General features: G+C 38.1%; 1 protein-coding gene across 1 annotated transcript in view; it reads right to left on the bottom strand.

Moving 5' to 3' along the window:
* The window catches only part of Gucy1a2 (guanylate cyclase 1 soluble subunit alpha 2), a 224,792-nt gene that overhangs the window by 154,695 nt on the left and 50,201 nt on the right, over positions 1 to 19,896 (bottom strand). Inside the window, exons 3-4 of the mRNA XM_050126600.1 lie at positions 14,868 to 14,989; positions 451 to 1,169 (exon numbers count right to left, since the gene is read on the bottom strand). Coding sequence (XP_049982557.1) covers positions 451 to 1,169; positions 14,868 to 14,989 — 841 coding nt within the window. The remainder of the gene's footprint in view (positions 1 to 450; positions 1,170 to 14,867; positions 14,990 to 19,896) is intronic.

The following is a 19,896-nucleotide window of genomic DNA, read 5'->3' as shown; positions in this document are numbered from 1 at the left end:
CCACATGTTGAAATTTCTCTCACAGTTTGACTTGTCCACAGAGACATTCATGAATTTATAATGTTAGACTTTTATTGAGTCTTATTGTTTTGTAATTGCTGTGGCTATTATTAATAAGTGTCTTCTTGGGACCATAGGGACCATGGGAGAGGATTGAAGGAGAGAGGAGAAGGGAAGCAGAGAAAAATGTACAGCTCAATAAAATCAATAAAAAGGTAAATGTCTTCCTTTTATGTGCCAAAATAAATTAACAAATGAGGCAGACACTATGTAAAAGGCCTGGGAATACAGCCAAGTTTTTCTACGTACATTCAGGGACCAGTAATCTTATAAATAGTGCTTCAAGCTTCCTTGCCTAAATAGTTGCAACTATGACCAGCATGTAATTTGCTGAAATAATTATCCATTACATTAGATCCCTTCATGTATTTGGAGTCTATGACTACGTACCTTGTCTTTATTCTCAGTACCAGAAGCTTCAGGCTTGGTCCTTATTACAAATGGGGTAGAGAGTCGCAGCAAGACCCTTTCAAAGGTGGCATTAACCTTTGGAGAGACGATCTCAAAACAATCCTGAAACTTCAGCACTTTGTGAGTGTCACATCGAAGCTGCTTTCGCAGGCCTTCCCCAAGCTGAAGAACTGCCATGCTGGGGTCAAACATCAAGTGGAATGGAAAAGCTCTGCAGAAGGTGCTGATGCTGATTCTGAGGTCTGCAGGAACTTGAGAAGTACCCTGTGGAATGTTCTTTGTGATGTGAATAGTTTCACATTCTTTGATAAGGAAAGAAAGACAACTACAATTGCTTGGGTTTGAGCCTTCAGAGTAAAACTTTTCATTTTCAATTTGTTCCACTTCTACATTCAAGTGATAGATTCTCTTTCCTGCAGCCTTAATCATTCCCAGCATTGCAAACCCCACAGTATGATGAGGATGGAAGTAGTGTAGCATAAGAGCACCTTCAGGGAGCTCTTTGCATAGGAATGATGATGACTCCAGAGTGGCCTTTTTCCCAAAAGAAGTCCTAATGTGCTCCAACAATGCATCAAAACCATTGAAGAAGTCCTGCAATGTGCCACCTACAGCTCGAAGGACTCTCTCATTTTCATCAAAGCATATCTTAAAGAATTCCTCACCAAATCTTTCTTGAATTTCCTGGAACTTCAGACCTAATGGTAAAAAAAGAATAGAAAAATTAGGAACATGGGCTATAAGGTTTTGGATCCATAGCTTTCAAGATGCTTATCTAAAGTGGTTAAGAGCATGTAATGCCCCAAAGAGGACCTGTATTCAGTCCCCAGTTCCTACTTTCTTTTTTCATTCATCTCTTCCTTCCCCTTGACCCCGAGAGTGGGAGTTTTTAAAATCCTAATGATATAGAAATTCATCTTCTCTTTAATATCTCATTATTTAAAATAACACAATTTTTTTCTTTTTCTTTATGATTTCACTAATCCTTACCAGATGAAAACACACACACTCACATACACACACACACACACACACACACACAAAACATGGACAGTCACACAAAAACTATGCGTTCATTAAGTGGAAAGTGGTTACCAAATAGATAAATGACAATCTGTGGTGCATGTGAGCGTAAGAGCATCGAGCTCTCCAGTGGAAATAAAGTGTTTACATTAGCTTAACAGAATAAATCATGCATTTTTATAGACTCCATGGAAAAAGAAGCAAAACAATTATAAAATTGTAGGACTTCAAATGACTAGCATTCTTTCATTCACAAAAATGAAAGAAGCCAAGAGTAAAGTAGAAATCTGAGCAGAGTGAATCAAGATGTCTATTTCTTTAACATACTCATTCTCAGGTGTCCTAGAAAAAGAAACTCTACCTTACAGCAATGCATTATGGGGTAATCAGGCACACAGAGTTGCCCTTTATTGAAGATGGTGTGAGGGAAAATCAGGAATAAAGGTATTATCCAAAAAGGAATGGAGGCAGACTGTGGAATCTCCTTCAACTTTGACGGAAATTAATACCTATAGCTTACATATCATTTCTTATACAGTCTATCTGTCTTATAAGGAGTTCTGAAAATCAAACAGGAGTGGAACATTCTCTTTTTTGTTGCTGTTTTAAGGAAAGAAAGGCTTATTTTGGCTCATAGCTTGAAGGTTCTTTCCATCATAACTGGAACAGCAGCAAAAACTGAGTGTTGAATGCTGATTTCAGACCTTTTTCTCCTTTTATTCTGTCTGTAGAATTCAGTTCATAGAATAGTGCCACCCACAGTCAAGGTGGATCATCTCATCTGACTTAACCTACTCCCATCCTGGCAGGTGTGTCCAGAGGCTTGTCTCTTAAGCAATTTTAGACTTTTTTCAAGTTGATAATCAATATTAATTACCACAGTTCTTCAGTTTAGATTTTTTCTTCTGGGTGGTTTTGATGACACCTGTACACTCACCCACTCTGAGAGTAATTCTGTGTATATCATCATATACCAATGAATAAATCATTTAAAACTCTGTGATATACTGAAAATACTTTTCTACAATGTTTGTCAGACTGTAATGCTAATTCTTTTCTTGTCCTTTCATGTTAGAAAGATCCGGAGATCAGCCCCACTGTCTCAGTGGGTGGGTGCACCCCTAGTGGTCCTGACATCCTTGCTTGTGTTCTCCCTCCATCTGCTTCTCATTGGGACCTTGGGAGCTCAGTCCAGTGCTCCAGTGTGGGTCTCTGTCTCTATCTTTATCCATCACCAGATGAAGGTTCTATGGTGATATGAAAGATATTCGTCAGTATTGCTATAGGATAGGGTCAGTTCAGGTTCCCTATCCTCAGCTTCCCAAGGGACTAACTGGGGACATCGCCTTGGGCTCCTGGGAGCCACTCTAGGTTCAAGTCTCTTGCCAACACTAAGGTGGCTCCCTTAACTAAGATATGTGCTTCCCTGCTCCCCTATCCAACCTTCCTTTATCCCAATCTTCCGTTTCCCCAAGTTCCCCCAATCCTCCCCTTCTTACTTTTCTCTCCCTGTCCCCCCTTATCCCCAACCCACCCCACCCCCAAGATCCCAATTTTGTCCCCGGCAATTTTTTTTTTTGCTCACCAAAGCCAGCTGGACTGTGACTGAAACAACATGGGATAAAACCGGACTGTCTGATCATGGCGAACAATGAGGACTGATGAGAAGCCAAGGTCAATGGCAAGGGGTTTTGATCCTACTTCATGTTCTGGCTTGGTGGGAGCCTAGCCAGTTTGGATGTTCACCTTCCTAGACATGGACGGAGGGGGGAGGACCTTGGACTTTCCACAGGGCAGGGAACCATGACTGCTCTTTGGATAGGGGAGGGAGGGTGAGAGGCGTGAGGGGAGGGGGAGAAGAGAGGGGGAGGGGGAGAAGATTGGGGGGTGGGGGAGGGAAATGGGAGGCTGGGAGGAGGCGGAAACTTTTTTTTCTTATTCTCAATAAAATAAAAAAAATGAAAAAAAAAAAGAAAGATCCGGAGATATTACCCTCCCAAAATCCTCCTTCCTTTTTTAATGGCCTATTACACAACAATCTATGCAGTGTGTGGTTTAATTGGCTGGCCTCGCCTCTACCATCCTCAGGATGTTCCCTCTCTCCAGAAGAGATGAAACAGAATAGTCAACAACAATATTATTTTGACTATTCATTTTAAATACATTAAATAGTTTAAGACTTTTCTATAGTCTTGGCATTGTGATAACCAAATTAAGAAGTCAGTTTGACAAAGGCATCCTTAAAAGGACTGTGAAATGAAAATAAGTGAAAAATTTAATGATAAAAATCCTTTTGTTAAAGCATTTCACATTAACTTTAGTTTTGTAGGCTTGATGTTCAAGGTTAACTAACAATGTGACCTCTTGAGATAACAGTCTCATCACTCAGTTTACATGGGCCTGTTACAGGATTACTCTTCCACATACACTGTATAACAATAGAGCCAGAAAGAAGTGATAGCAATAGTATTGATCTGCCCAGGTCTCTAGAGTGAAAAAGCAAAAATAAGACAGGTGATATTCATTGCAACTTAGTTCCTGCTCTAAGAGATCTGTAAGAAATGCTTTTATCATTACACAAACTGGTATATTCTTTTATCTTTATTATGCTTAATAGTCTTATTTGTCTTTCCTTGAATTTGATATTGTCCTCTCTTACCTTTTACAATTTATTGAAACACACTTGCCTGATATAATTATTATATGTTTGAAAATCCATTTTCACATTCTTTCCCAAACTTCTTCCAAAATCAGATTTAATGAGACAACTGAGAGGGGCCCACTTCTCCCAAAAACTGTAGGCAAAAGTTAAATTGTAGTGCCGTTTCAATTGTATTTTAATAAGTAAAGATTTCTTGGGAATCAGGAAAGTAAAACAGCCACACTGCTAAATCTTACAGCCATGCAGTAGTAAGACACACCTTTAATCCCAGTAGTCTCTCTAGTTGCCATAGAAACTGGGTAGGGCATTCCTTTAACCCCAGACCTAGAGAGAACTATAAAATGGAAGGAGACAGCTCTCAGACACAGTCTCCTTCTGAGATTCCTGGAGGCAGGATCGCCATTTCTGACTGAGGTCGAGGTAAAGTTAGTGGCAGCTATTTTGCTTTTTGTATCTTCAGGTTGAACCCCAATTTCTCTCTCTGAGTTTTTATTAATTGTGCTTCATTAGATGCTAACAAAGTATGCTTTAAAAGTTTTTAAATTACTTTTGCTGTTAATTATTTAACTTCTTATCATACACAGTCCTATTGTTCATTTTTTTTAAATAAGCAAATGTGTGGAAGGATAGAGAACTCTGATGTCCCTTATGTCAGCTGGTGAACATCCCCTTGCTGCTCTAGATACCATATGCAAAAGAACTATCAGTCAAGTAGCCAGTTGGGTTACCTTCATGCCAACACAGCACATGGAACATGTTACAGGTGCCTGGAGAAAACTACACAATAACCATGACTTATTTCTTTGACTTCTAAAGATATAGCCAAGGGCTTCCCCAAGTCTGAATAAACGGCATTCGCTTGATCTCCTATCGAATGACCCTGGTCTCTGTGTCTTGTGTTCAATCTCCAGGCCCTTGCCCGGACTCGCATTCGGTACAGCTGCGCGCGAACTGTACCGAGGGTGTAACACCAAAACCGGGTGTTACACTTAAGGGCATGCTCAACCTCCTTAGCCATCAGGGAAATGCAAATCAAAACAACTTTAAGATACCATCTTACTCCTGTCAGAATGGCAAAAATCAAAAACACCAATGATAGACTTTGCTGAAAAGGATGTGGGGTAAGGGGTACATTCATCCAATCCTGGTGGGAATGCAAACTTGTGCAAACACTTTGGAAAGCAGTGTGGCAGTTTCTCAGGAAATTCGGGATATACCTACCCCAGGACCCAGCAATACCACTCTTTGGAACATACCCAAGAGATGCCCTATCATACTGCAAAAGTATTTGTTCAACTATGTTCATAGCAGCATTGTTTGTAATAGCCAGAACCTGGAAACAACCTAGATGCCCTTCCATGGAAGAATGGATGAAGAAAATGTGGAATGTATACATATTAGAGTACTACTCAGCAGTAAAAAACAATGGCATTTTGAATTTTACATGCAAATGGATGGAAATAGAAAACACTATCTTGAGAGATGTAACCCAGACCAAAAAGATGAACATGGGATGTACTCACTCATAATTGGTTTTTAGCCATAAATATAGGACATTGAGCCTATAATTCACGATCCTAGAGATGCTAAATAAGAAGGTGAACCCAAAGAAAAACATCCAGTTATCATCCTGGATATCGGAAGTAGACAAGATTGCTGGGCAAAAATTGGGAACTTGGGGGTGGGGTGGGATGTGGGAAAGGGGAAACGGAGAGAGAAAAGTGAGAAGGGAAGGATGGGGAGAGCTGGGGGGAATGGAATTGTTGGGATAATGGAAGGATGGATATGGGGCCATGGAAATATGTATCTTAATTAAGAGAGCCACTTTAGGGTTGGCAAGAACCTTGACTCTAGAGGGGTTCCCAGCAGTCCAGAGAGATGTAGCCAATAGGTCCTTGGGCAGCTGAGGAGAGGGAGCCTGAAATGGCCCGATCCTATAGCCATACTGATGAATATCTTGTATATCACCATAGAACCTTCATCTGGCGATGGATGGAGATAGAGACAGAGACCCACATTGAAGCACTGGACTGAGCTCCCAAGGTCCAAATGAGGAACAAAAGGAGGGAGAACATGAGCAAAGAAGTCAAGACCGCGAGGAGGGCACCCACCCACTGAGATGGTGGGGCTGATCTATTGGGAGCTCACCAAGGCCAGCTGGACTGGGACTGGAAATGCATGGGATAAAACCAGACTCTATGAATATGGTGAACACTGAGGGCCTCTGAGAAGCCAAAGACAACGGCATTGAGTTTTGATCCTCCTGCATCTACTGGCTTTGTGGATGCCTAGCCTGTTTGGATGCTCACCTTCCTAGACCTGGATAGAGGGGGGAGGACCTTGGACTGCCCACAGGGCAGGGAACCCTGACTGCTCTTTGGACTGGAGAAGGAGGGGGAAGGGAGTGGGACATGGGGAGTGGGGAGAGGCGGGGAGGAGGCAGAAATTTTTAATAAAAAACAATTTTAATAATAAAAAAGAAACTAGACTCTAAAATGCTAATTAACCCAATTTAAAAATGGGGCACTTAACTGAACAGAGAATTCTCAACAGAAGAAGTTCAAATGGCCAAAAGACACTTGAGGTCATGCTCAACCTCCTTAGTGATCAGGGAAATGCAAATAAAACAACTTTGTGATACCATCTTACACCTGTCAGAATGGCTAAAATCAAAAACACTAATGACAGCCTTTGCTGGAGAGGTTGTGGAGAAAGGGGTACACTCATCCATTGCTGGTAGGAATGCAAACATGTGCAACCACTTTGGAAAGCAGTGTGGCGGTTTCTCAGGAAATTCGGGATATACCTACCCCAGGATCCAGCTACCACTCCTGGGAATATACCCAAAAAAATTCCCTATCATACCACAAAAGCATTTGTTCAACTATGTTCATAGCAGCATTATTTGTAATGCCCAGTACCTGGAAACAACCAATATGCCCTTCAATGGAAGAATGGATAAAGAAAGTGTGGAATATACTACTCAATGGTAAAAAAAACAATGACATCTTGAATTTTGCATGCAAATGGATGGAAATAGAAAACTCTATCCTGAGTAAGGTAATCCAGACCCAAAAAGAGGAACATGGGATGTACTCATTCATAATTGGTTTCTAGCCATAAATAAAGGACTTTGAGCCTATAATTCGTGATCCTAGAGAAGCTAAATAATAAGGTGAATCCAAAGAGAAACATGTAGTTATCCTTCTGGATATTGACAAGATTGCCGGGAAATAATTGGGAACTTGGAGCTGGGGGTAGGATTGGGGTAAGGGGAGATGGGGAGAGAAAAGTGAGAAGGGGAGGGGATGGTTGGGATAAAGGAAGGGTGAATATGGGAGTACGGAAGTATCTATCTTAATTAAGGGAGCCATCTTAGGGTTGGCAAGAGACTTGACTCTAGAGAGGTTCCCAGGTGTCCAGGGAGATGTCCCAGCTAGTTCCTTGAACAGCTGAAGAGAGGGAGCCTGAAATGGCCCGATCCTATAGCCATACTGATGAATATCTTGCACATCACCATACAACCTGCATCTGGCATTGGATGGAGATAGAGACAGAGACCCACATTGGAGCACTGGACTGAGCTCCCAAGGTCCAAATGAAAAGCAGAAGGAGGGAGAACATGAGCAAGTATGTCAGGACCGCGAGGGGTGCTCCAACCCACTGAGACGGTGTGACTGATCTAATGGGAGCTCACCAAGTACAGCTGGACTGGGACTGAAAAAGCATGGGATAAAACCGGACTCTCTGAATATGGTGGACAATGACGGCTGATGAGAAGCCAAGTACAATGGCACTGGGTTTTGATCCTACTGCATGTACTGGCTTTGTGGGAGCCTAGTCTGTTTGGATGCTCACCTTCCTAGACCTGGATGGAGGGGGGAGGACCTTAGACTTCCCACAGGGCAGGGAACCCTGACTGCTCTTTGTACTGGAGAGGGAGGGGGAGGGGAGTTGGGACAGGGGGAGGGGAAGGAAGGAAGGGAGGAGGTGGAAATTTTTAATATAAATAAGTAAATAAATAATAAAATAAAACATGTAAAATATTTTATATCACAAAATTTAACATGCTACAACAACAACAAAATGTTAGTTTCTAATGGCATTTGCCAACAAAAAGAACAAAGATTCCTTGGAGATATCGATGATGATAATAAGCCAGGACAGAAAATTTGAGTCAGAAGCAACTTATAGTGCTAGATGGCAAAGAGAGAAAGAGAAGAGAGGCAGAGGGCAGCCTAAAACTGTAAGAGCTGAACAGTGTTCTCTGAAACACCACATCCTCATAAGGCAAGTCTAATGAGAAACCGTAGGAATGCATAACAACTAGATATAAAATCATGATGTTATAAGGAGAATCTTGGAATAACAAAACGTCTAGGAAAATAAAAACTGATATTAAAGCAATAAGAATATGAAGGTTTAAATAAGAATGGGCCTTATAAGCCAAGGCATTTAAATACTTTTTTCCAGTTGTTGGTACTATTTTAGGAAACTTAGGTGTGGTCTTGCTGGAGGAAGTATGTCACTGAGGAGTAAACTTTAAGGTTCCAGCGTCTCACATCAGTCTCAGTTCATTCTCTGGGTTTCCTGTTTGTGTTTAAGATGTGAGCTCTGAGCTTGCTCCATGGTTTCTTGTGGTGATGGTAATAGACTCATATCCCTCTGGAATCATAAACCCAAGTAAATTCTTTTTTCTATAAGTTGACTTGGTCATGTTACTTTATCACAGAAATAGAGAGAAATCTAAAGCTTCAAATAAGGCATGGAGCTAGTTTAGTAATATAACAGCCAGTACTGGTTCACTATTTGGAATCCAAATACCATTTATGAAGTCTTCCCAGAAATGGCAATATGGATGTGGGATGTGTGAAAACTTTCTCTATAGTTATCATATTTCTACAAATATAAACCTATATGAAAAATTAAAGTTTATTTAAAACTTAAAATGAAAGAGAAAAGTAAAAGCCTACTTCCTGAAAACGTTAGGTGAAAGGACAACAGATAATTATAAGAATTGAGAAATGTAAGAGGTCAGCTCACTTCCACCTAGAGAAGTGATGTACAACATAAAGTGATAAAAGAAAATACACATGCAGAAAGACAAAGATAAAGGCTTAGAAAGGAAATATGACTGTCATGTTTTTCCAGTAATACAGGGACAAATGTGAAGGCTTATCAGCATAAATATGACAAGATTCTGAATGTGGATCTCCCGAAAAAGAAATATCTAAGAGGGGAGAAAAACTATCCCATGTTTCCATACTGCACATTTTTATTTAACTAAATTGATGTACATATTCCCCTGAGAACACTTATTAATGAAAGCATTCAATTTGCATTAGAGGCAGTGATGTGTTGATGTCATTCGTTCACAGGCCTAATACACACTACTCATAATTATTTAAGAAAATATATATATAGAAGGTCAAATTTTGAGTTTCCTTCAATTCATGTAGAACCAAAGGTAAAGATCTCTGTTGCAAGTAAGGTTTCCATTTAAATAATTGAATGGACTCAGAAATATTGCCTTTTTGGTGAAGTGATAATAGAACATTTCTGATTTAAAAGTAGGAGGAAAGTTAAAGGTATAAGTAGGGATGGGGGTGAATGCCAGATGAAAAGGGGGGTAGGGATGTGTTAACTAAGACTAAGAATTATAAAAATCATTATAGAAACACACTATCTTATAAGGTAATTAAAATATACAAATTTAAAAAAAAACTGGAGCGTTTGAACACAAATAAACTGTGTGTGTGGACAATAATTCCCCTAAAAAGGATAAGGAATATTAAATGAAATCCTTAGGGCCAGGCATGGAACACTTTACCAGTAGTTATTGCAAAGGGATCCCAGAGACCTCCAAAACAACACAGCTTATTGATGCTGCTCTTGATTGCCCACTATAATCATATAGTAAGATCCTAATATATATATATATAGTCAACTCACTTCCACTGGTTCATATATATATATATATGTGTGTGTGTGTGTGTGTGTGTGTGTATGTGTGTGATTATAAGACACAGAAAAATCAAGCTGGAATAAAACTGAAAGCTTTATTCCTATTTGCTTGCTTTTATAGTACTGGAAGATTCTATACAGGCTGAAAGACAAGAACTACCTGACATTGAACTCTATCACCAAGATGTGCTTATAGGTGCTGTAATGCTAATAGTTTTTTAATTGAATTTGTGACCTTCAACACAGGAAGGAATTCATGCCTGATATTGTAAACCTGGTTAAAAAAAAAAGTCTATATCTCAGGAAGTCATAGGGCCTAGAGAAGAACATACTACTCTTACCTCGATAGATGTTAAACTGACTTCCACATATTCACAGTTAAACACATAAATTAATGTTGCCTCAACCTTGGTCAAAGCTTAACTCTGAAGTGGTCAGCAGTTAATTCAGGCAATCATAACTGACCAGAATAATCAAGTGGGATATCTATATTAAACACTCCTACTTAAGGCTGAAGGAACATCACAGAAAAGATACAAAAAGAATACAAAGCTCAGAGATGGAGAGTGCTGTGAAATTACATCATCCAGACATGAAATGGTCGTTTCAGTTATGAAGCCACATTAGCTATGTTTACCTAGACAAGATAGAACCAATAATATCAGTCAAAAGTCCAAGAGTCAGTACTTTATGGACTCAATGGATTACAATCAAGAAAAAAAATAAAGCAAATGAAGTGGGGAGGAAAATGTGTTGGTGATGTTTGGGAGGAATGGGAAGGGGAAGTTAAGGGTGGATGTGATCAAGATACATTCTTTACATGTGTCAATTTGCCCTAGAATTAATAAAAATATTCCTTTTGAGAAAAAAGAAACATAGCCTTATGTAATTTTTTTAAAACCCAATAACATTTAACATACTGATCCATGTTTAACACAATAAGATCTACTTGAAAACTTCAGGCCAGAAGTTTTAGTACTGTCCTTACCACATCATAAGTGTGAAATCACATTTGTGTCATGAAGGCACACACTACCACCCTAAATTTGCATCTCTAGCACCTTAAAGCTAAAGAAAACTCACATTGTTTCTAGACTGGAAATAATCCAAACCATACTAACTCTGAAAAATCTTCAGTACTAATGACAAATATCTTAGACAGCTTTGATACTACCTGCTACATACAAGCAAGTATCTCAAGTTCAATTTGAACGAGCAGCAAAGCTGGACCATGAGTCAAACCTATTTTCATAGCTACTTGTGATGTTTAATATAGGAAGATCACAATATTCAAAGCCTGGTTTAGCTACACAATAACTTCAAGGCCTACTTGGGCAACTATTGAATTAAATAAAAGTTAAATTAGGGCTGGGGATATAGCTCAGTGGTTAAGTTCTTGTCTGTGATGCATGATGCTTTTAGTTCAATCCAAAGTGTTGCAAAACAACAACAACAAAATGATGGATTAAGTAAAATGCCACATAATAACAACTTTGGTCACTCACACAACTAGAGAGGTGATATAAATTAGCATAATCAGCATTGGAGAGATTACATGAAACTTTCAGTATAACAAGTAAGAAAAAAAGCAATATAACAAATATGGTATCTGGAATCAGAATGACCCAGATTTAAACAGTGCCCTTGTAGCTTGTTTGCTCAGAGATAGACCGAAGATTAACAAGTGAACAAAAATGAGTTTCCTTACCTATTAACAAAATGAACAAAACTGACTACCCAGATCTACTGAAAAGATCATTTTAGGACTATTCAATAAGAATAACAACAAACATCAATGCAGCAATGGGATGTTACATATCAGATTATTTTTAAGCATTTTATATAAATTAACCTATTTTAACCTTCCTAGCAACTTTAAGAAAGGAAATGTATAATTACATTTTGTCCAATTTATTCCTAGTCTATCCTGGCCCTAGCTAGTCCTTGCTTCAAAATTTTTACAATAACACTATATGGGTCAATCATTTCTTGTCGTGGTCATTTTTCTATTGCTGTGAAGAGATGCCATGACCATGGCAACTCCTATAAAGAAAGAATTTAATCAGAGCTTGATTACAATTTCAGAGGGCTAATCCATTATCATCATGGCTAGAAGCATGTCAGCACATAAGCAGAAATGGTTCTGGAGAAGTATCAGAGAGCAACATTCTAATCTACTGGCTAGGAGACAGAATCAGGGGCTTGGCCTGGGCCTTTGAAATGTCAAAGTCCATGCCTAGATACATACTTCCTCTAAAAAGGCCATACCTCCTAATCATTTTAAATAGTGCCACTCCCTGGTGATCTAGCATTCAAATCTGTGAGCCTGTGGGAGCTACTCTCATTCAAACCATCACATCCTTCCAACAATTTTAATTCCAACTCATCTCATTAATACTCAAAATACTTTTAAGAAAGAAAGTATAAGAATTTATTAAGTTAGAGTGACAAAAACTACATGGATAGAATTTATTTGTGGCTGTAAATTTTATTTCACCAGTGAAAATGGTGAATAGTTATTTTACCAAGATGCTAAATATGTGAAATACATTCTAGTCCACTAAATAATTTCACCTATTAATTATACATCAGTTATTCCAAGAAAAGAGTTATAATAAAGGACTAATTTATTACTGTTTTTACTTTATAACAGTTCCACATATATACATTATATATACATATATATGTGTGTATATATATATATAATTGTACATACAGGTTAACATAAAAAATAATTGATTATTTTTTAAAGTCAGCAACATAAAAGCATCATATCAAATAAAGATACTGGAGTCTGTAACCATTCCCAAAAGACTCTGATTATACAGTATTTAAGAATTTCTGATAACAAGAAAATATTGCAAAAAATAAGCCCTGAGATAGTTTCCTCCATCCTCCTCACTGGTAATTCCCAAGTAAAACAATCCCTGGACAAGACTCTCAGTCTGATTTTAAATGTGTTAAACATTTGGAAGAAGTATGCCTCCCTGACATACTTTAAAGCATAGAAAATGTTGATGAATGTCCTATCCTGCACTTCCTAATTATTGTGAGAGAAGATTATTAACAAGGACAGTCTGAAGCTGTTTTGTATGCTATTTAGCCAATAATTGATACTTACTGAAGTACAAACTTTATATTGCTATAATTCATCAGCAAATGAGTTGATGTACAACACTAATATTTGTCTTTCTTGACCCACTGTGGATGTCCTTTCAGAAATCACCTCTCAGATCCTATCACAATTATATTTTTGCAATTGAAATACCAACACATCCTTTAATAGCATCAAAACTGATTAAAAGATTAAAATGTCCTAACTATACTGATATTTAACTCCTTATAACAAAGAGGACAACACTGCTTGTCATCTCTCTCCCTTAATTCTCTGCACTCATCTGTCTACCACCTTAGAGCACTAGTTAAATCCAAGCTATAGTAACAAGTGGCATGTTTAAAACAACACACAGTACAGGCCCTTATGATAAACATTTCACTACACTATTAAACCAATAAGTAAATTTTCCAACAAACACCAAAAATGTCCTCTTTTATAGAACTATATTTTTACCATTAATGCAAACTGAAAGTTGGCTTTGAAAGTTACCATTGCTTTAAAGAGTAGATCTTTTTCGGACAACTAAAATTAGACTGTATCAGCATGCGACAGACATTATGATCCAAATAAATCAGTAATTTAACACTCAAAGACACAAACAGGGAAGGCACAATTCACACCTATCTTCTCCTCAATAAGGGCCTCTTGAGGGGACTCTGCTGTGCTGTCACAGGGCCCAACATGAGGTGAACAGAAACTGAGAAGCATGGTGTAGTCAGTATTGCTACTTTGCAAACCGTGTGATAGAAAGTAGACACAAGTGGTTACTAATGAGAAAAAAAAATGTTAAGTGCAAATATTTTTCCCATTCCTAGAGGGTCAAGAACCAGAATTTGGTAAGCAACTATTTTCAAGTCTTCAGTGTAGGAAGTGACGGAATCAACATATGGTGAAGGCATTGCTCGCCTCCTAATGTACCATCTATTTTTTTCTGAGACATAAAAAAAAAAAATGAGAATCCCAAAAAGAACTGAAATAAATTCACTTCAAAAACAGTAAGCAAAATAGAATTAGAAAATAAAATTAAATAACTTCTGTAAAAAAAATTAGGGTTAAACCCATTGCTACTGTGACATCAGTCGTAGAGTGCTCTTGTAGACCCATACCTTTGTAAATTTCTAGCTATTTCCATGTAAAACAGTACATTTACCCACGCTGGGAGTATCCAAAATCCTAAAGGTAAATACTTGTGTCTTCAAGGTGCACAGTCCCTAGGCTTAAGCCCAAACACAGAATTCTTTAGATGACATGCTTCACTGATTTGGTGTAACAACGGCATAGCAGAAATAAGAAAATATAAGCTTGAGAAGAAGGAAAGATCTTAAAATTCAGGTGAAGGTAAGATGCAGAGAAATATGGATTATTTCAGACTAATACCAACATAGTAGAAATATTTTAAAACATTTCCCCAGAATGTAGAATTTGATATAATATTTTTGAGTTTATAAGTAAGTGACATGTTTGTAATTATCACTCAAATATCTTCATAGGTGTAAAACTAGATACTTAAATACAAGTTCTTGGTCTCCAATTCTCTACTACATTCTCTAAATGAAAATGAAACACTACTATCTTTGCTTCCCCTTCCACTTATAATCTGTCAATTATATAAATGTATAATTAATATACCGAGTACATTAGCAGTACACTGGAGAATTTCCGAGACATCTTCAAGTTCCTCTTTGTTGAAATGGTCTGCATGGGAGCATCTGTTAGAGATATTGTGGAAATTCTTTTCTGCATCCCTATAACTAAGAAGAAAAAAAATTAGCATATAAAGAAATGTTAAAAGCTTTTGCAAATGCACTCATATCTACACCAAGTACATACAGTCTATGCTTTTAGGATAACCACTTTTAAAATAACTTATTCTTTAAGCATAATTCTGATATGTATAACTCACTATTCCCTTTACATTAACAGTACAGGACTATATCTGCAGGCAGATTAATTAGAAAGTTCTTGGGGCAGTAGTAAAATCCATATGATATGAAGAAGAATAGGAAAATAATGGAGAGAGAGCTATAAGTGGAGGGAAGGGTGTAGGGGTGGAGGACAGGGTAGGGAGAGAAATATTTGGGGATGTTGAAAAGGCCAAATAAATGCCCATCTACCAGTTTGTAAGATTTCTAACAGCTTGGGGATAGAGTAAGATTAAAACAGTGATATGAAGTGTTAATAGAGTAGAGGAATTGGGGCATAAGTGGGAGTTGGGGAAGGTATAACTAACCCAAGGATATCTGAAAACAATATACAGAAAACTACTATCTTATAAGATTTTAAAATATATATATTTTCATATAAAAATTATCTGAAGTTGCTCTATGTAGGAGTTAATGCTCTTCCCGATAAAAACCCAATGCTTTTACAAAAACTTTAAGGTTTGTGTAAGAGGTGTTCTGGAGATCACTTAAAGAATACAGGTTATTTCCATTGTTATCTAGTAACCAACTATAAACTCATATTAAGACCCTATTGCTGAATACACCATATACATTGTTCATTAGACATGGTAAAATCAGGTTTGTACGGACCAGGAAGCTTCCTATCTTTTGATTGGCTTTTATAGTACCAGAAGTTGCCATGCAGTCTGCTGGAAGGAAAATCCATTAACAGTTTTACCCAGTTGTGAAATCTATGATCTACTTATTTATGAACCCTGTGGGCTACAGTGACAATCAATGTAGCAAGATGTGTCCATATGTGCAGTAGTGGCATGAATGCTATAGGATAACCAACTGCTTTATTCTTGGGTTTAAAACGTGCTCCTTGAGAGGAAAAGCATAGCTGGTACTATAAATCAGGCTAGGAACTCAGAGTGTGGGAAATCACAGACCCCAGGCTTGAATTTACTACTATTAATTTGTTAAATGGAGGAAGTATCAAACTGACCTCTAAGATTGCATTTGTGCACGCAAAGATAGTGAAACTTCCAAACCACATTAGAGAAGTTTCTTTGATCAATGGAAACTCACAACTGGTCAAAATACAGAGAATAATTATCATTTGAATTCTCAGCCACAAATGGGACATCTAGATCACCCACACCCAAAGACATAAAGAATTATTGCAGAAGAGGGGAAGAAGGACAGGATCATAACATTTCAGCATGGATGGTGAGGAAGCTCAAAAGCCTCCACTCCTAGCAGAGGAATTATTGATAGCTGATGGCTTCTGAATATGGTCAGTTTTTTTAAGGTATTAATTACATCTAGTAGGTTGACCATGCTCCAGCTCTATGCCCATGAGCAAGTGGGCTGTACAAATTAAAATCAGTAAATTAAAACTGACAGGAAGTTGGGAAGAAGTGGAGGTAGATATGAAGGAATGAGAGGAAATAGTGGAGGGATGAATATGATAAAATACCTTATGTATATATGTGAAATTCTCTAAAAATGAATTAAATATTTTATTTTAAATACAAAGATAGATTCTCATAGAAAAATGAAATTGATGGTGAGAATATATTAGTTTTGTGTAACTAATATATTCCTACCTGAGGCTTGCATGACTGCTCTTTCTATAAGACAAGTGACTGGAAATAAAAGAATATTAATAGAACTAGCTTGGTAGACTGGCATTTTAGCATTAGAAATAAATACTTCTGCCATAGTGACCCAGATAGCAGTGTGGCATATAAAAGATTAAATAGAGCAATTGGAGTCTGGCAAGATTTGACATACCATTTTCTAATGCAGAGAACTTATCCAAGTAAGTTGGTTTATTAGAGTACCTTCTTGCAATATACAACAGTGGTCTCTCATAAAATACCTGTGAGAATACATGACTCAATGTCTTTATGAGCAGGGTTAAGCTGCCACTTTCCTAGTGACCTCTAAATGACAACAGAATTGGGGACGGGTGACAGCCATATGTTCTACTTTGTAAAAGGCTGGCTAAAGAGATCAGCATGCTTCTTCCAATGGTATACTTCACTCCAGCTCTGTTGACACTCATTTTTAAAATGAGGAAACTGAGGCTCAGAGATTTTAAAAAAAAATCTGCTCATAATTAGTTGGTAATAGAATGTGGCTTGGTACCCAATAAGTCTTACTGGTCCAAATCTGAAGCACATAGCTCCACAACAAAGACAATAATAGAAAAAAGGCATACAACCATTGCATAAACCATTAGGAAAGGAACTTCATATTAACCAGGTTTCTCTCAACCCTCAGTTTCCTTTACTTACTTAATTGAACCCTGTATATCTTCTACTGAACATATCTGTTTCTCACTATCTGTGGTTGTTTCAACAAAATGGCCCTCATAGGCTGTTAGGAAATGGTACTATTCGGAGATGTGGCCTTGTGGGAGGATATGTGTCTCTAGAGATTGAGTTTTGGGGTTTCAGAAGCTCAAGCAAGGCCAAGTGAGACACAATCTCTTTCTGCTACTTGCTAATACAATGCATCTCTTAGCTTCTGCAGCACCATGTCCATCTGCATGCTGCCATCTTCTTGACATGATGATGGACTAAACTTCAGAACTGTAAGCCAGCCCCAACTAATGTTTACATTTTTCTTTATGAGAATTGCTGTGATCATGAGCACTCTTCATGGCAATAAAACAGTGACAAAGACACTATTTTTTTCCATTGTACATCTCCAAATGGTCCGTTCCCCTTTGGGCTCACATCAGAAGCCCACATACTTTTCCCTAGAAACTTTAGTTAGTCACTGCTCACACACACACGCACACACACACACACACAGAGAGAGAGAGAGAGAGAGAGAGAGAGAGAGAGTACCTTTACTCAGGTTAGGTTAAAGAAAGAAAAACTGCCATACAAATCAGATGATGTGCAATTTATAAAATCAGAAAGCTTCACAAAAACCTAGGTCACAGAGGTAGAAAACTAATCATAAATGTGACACTATTCAAGTAAATTGTGGTAATTTATGCTAAAGAGTATATCTGGTCACTAACACTGCAATGTTTACAATTATTATGAATGAAGATGCTAATCTAAGCCCCTCGGGTTATTCCCTTCCCATTTGTTTCTATTCAATAACTAGTTCTCTATGTTCCTATTTCTGAAAGTCTACTCACATACTTGTAGATAATAATTTATCCATTCATACCTCTCTACCCATCTTCTAAAAGTTAATTCCTCCAACATGCCAACCACTAACAAAAGAAAAGTAATAAAAAGGTAAGCAAGATGAATGTTTTTAAAAAATAATGCCAGGTAGTAATGCTCACAGTGAAATCACAGGTATCTAGAAATGACTGGGTTGGAGACTGAGGTTAGAGATGGAGGGGGCTTCTTTAGGTTTGCTGCTCCAGAAAGACCTTTCATAAGTGATGGCATTCTAACAGAGACCTGTTAAGGAGTAGCATGCAGAAATCTGCATACAGAATATTCAGGAAAGTGGTATAAACCCTGAGGTAAATCTTGAGAAAACTGAGAACCCAACTGAAAGTCAGGATGGAATGAAAAGATAAATGGTTGAAGAGAATAGACCTATAGAAGTAGAGCCCAGATGACAGAGAATTCAGATTTTAATCTACCAAGGTAGACAATAATAAGATCTGTAAAGACATTTCAAACTATGATCTCTGAAGCAGAAACATTAGAATGATCTGATGGTTTGTTAAAAATGCTCATCTTGATCTCTCCTCGGAGATATAAAATTAGCTGGGGGTATATATGAGGGTTAATGTTTGCTGGGGACCTGGGGTGAATCAAAAGAAAAGAGGGAGGCTGGCAGACTCTTATATGCTCAACTCTTCTGAAGCCAATGAAATTTTGCTGTTGTCATTTTGCCTACAGACATTAGACTCTAGATTCATCAGCCTTTCTATTTAATTTATTTATTTTACATAACAACCTCAGTTTCCCCCCACTTTTCTCCTCCCACTACCTCCCTCAACCCCTCTATACCTCATTCTACTCCTTCATTGTTTCTATTCAGAAAGAAGTGGGCCTCCCATGACTATCAAAGCATGGAATATCAAGGTGCAGTAGGGTTAAACACTTCCATTTGTATTAAGGTTGGACAAATCTATCCAGTATGAGGACTAGGTTCCCAAAAGCCAGCCAAACTGAAGAATAGCCCTTGCTCCCATTGTTAGGAGTCTCATGGATTCATTAGCTTTTAAATTCACACTTACATTACAGGCTCTCCAAGAGGGCTTCCAGATTACTAGCATCACACTGGGTACTTTATTTGTCTTCTCTTTCTGTACCTTAGAGCTTCTGAGACTGGGCAGCTACTGGTTTTACTCCAGTGTTCAACCAACCACTGTGAGACTATTCAGCTTCTGATTATATAAGCAAATATTATACATTTTCTTTTATTAGTGTGTGTTTGTATGTGCATACATATATGATGGGGGAGTGTCATATCAATCTGTTGATTTCATTGGCTGAACAATAAAAGAAACTGCTTGGCTGGCCCTGATAGGTTAGAACATAGATGGGAGGAGTAAACAGAATAGAATGCTGGGCGGAAGAGGAAGTGAGGTCAGACTCTGCGCTGCTTCCAGAGGGACCGGACAGCCGCCATGCTCTGCTCTCCCAGGCAGCTGCAACCCACGATGGACTTAGGCTAGAATCTTCCCGGTAAGCGCACCTTGGGGTGCTTACACACATCATTAGAAATGGGCTAGTCCAGGTGCGAGAATTAGCCTGTAAGGGCTAGAGTTCATGGGCCAA

Source organism: Alexandromys fortis, unplaced genomic scaffold (assembly GCF_014885135.2).
Source record: "Alexandromys fortis isolate MF-2015 unplaced genomic scaffold, M_Fortis_MF-2015_v1.1 scaffold_245, whole genome shotgun sequence".
Lineage (NCBI taxonomy): Eukaryota > Metazoa > Chordata > Mammalia > Rodentia > Cricetidae > Alexandromys > Alexandromys fortis.
Note: the sequence above shows the minus strand (reverse complement) of the source record. Positions and strands in the feature narration are given on the sequence as shown.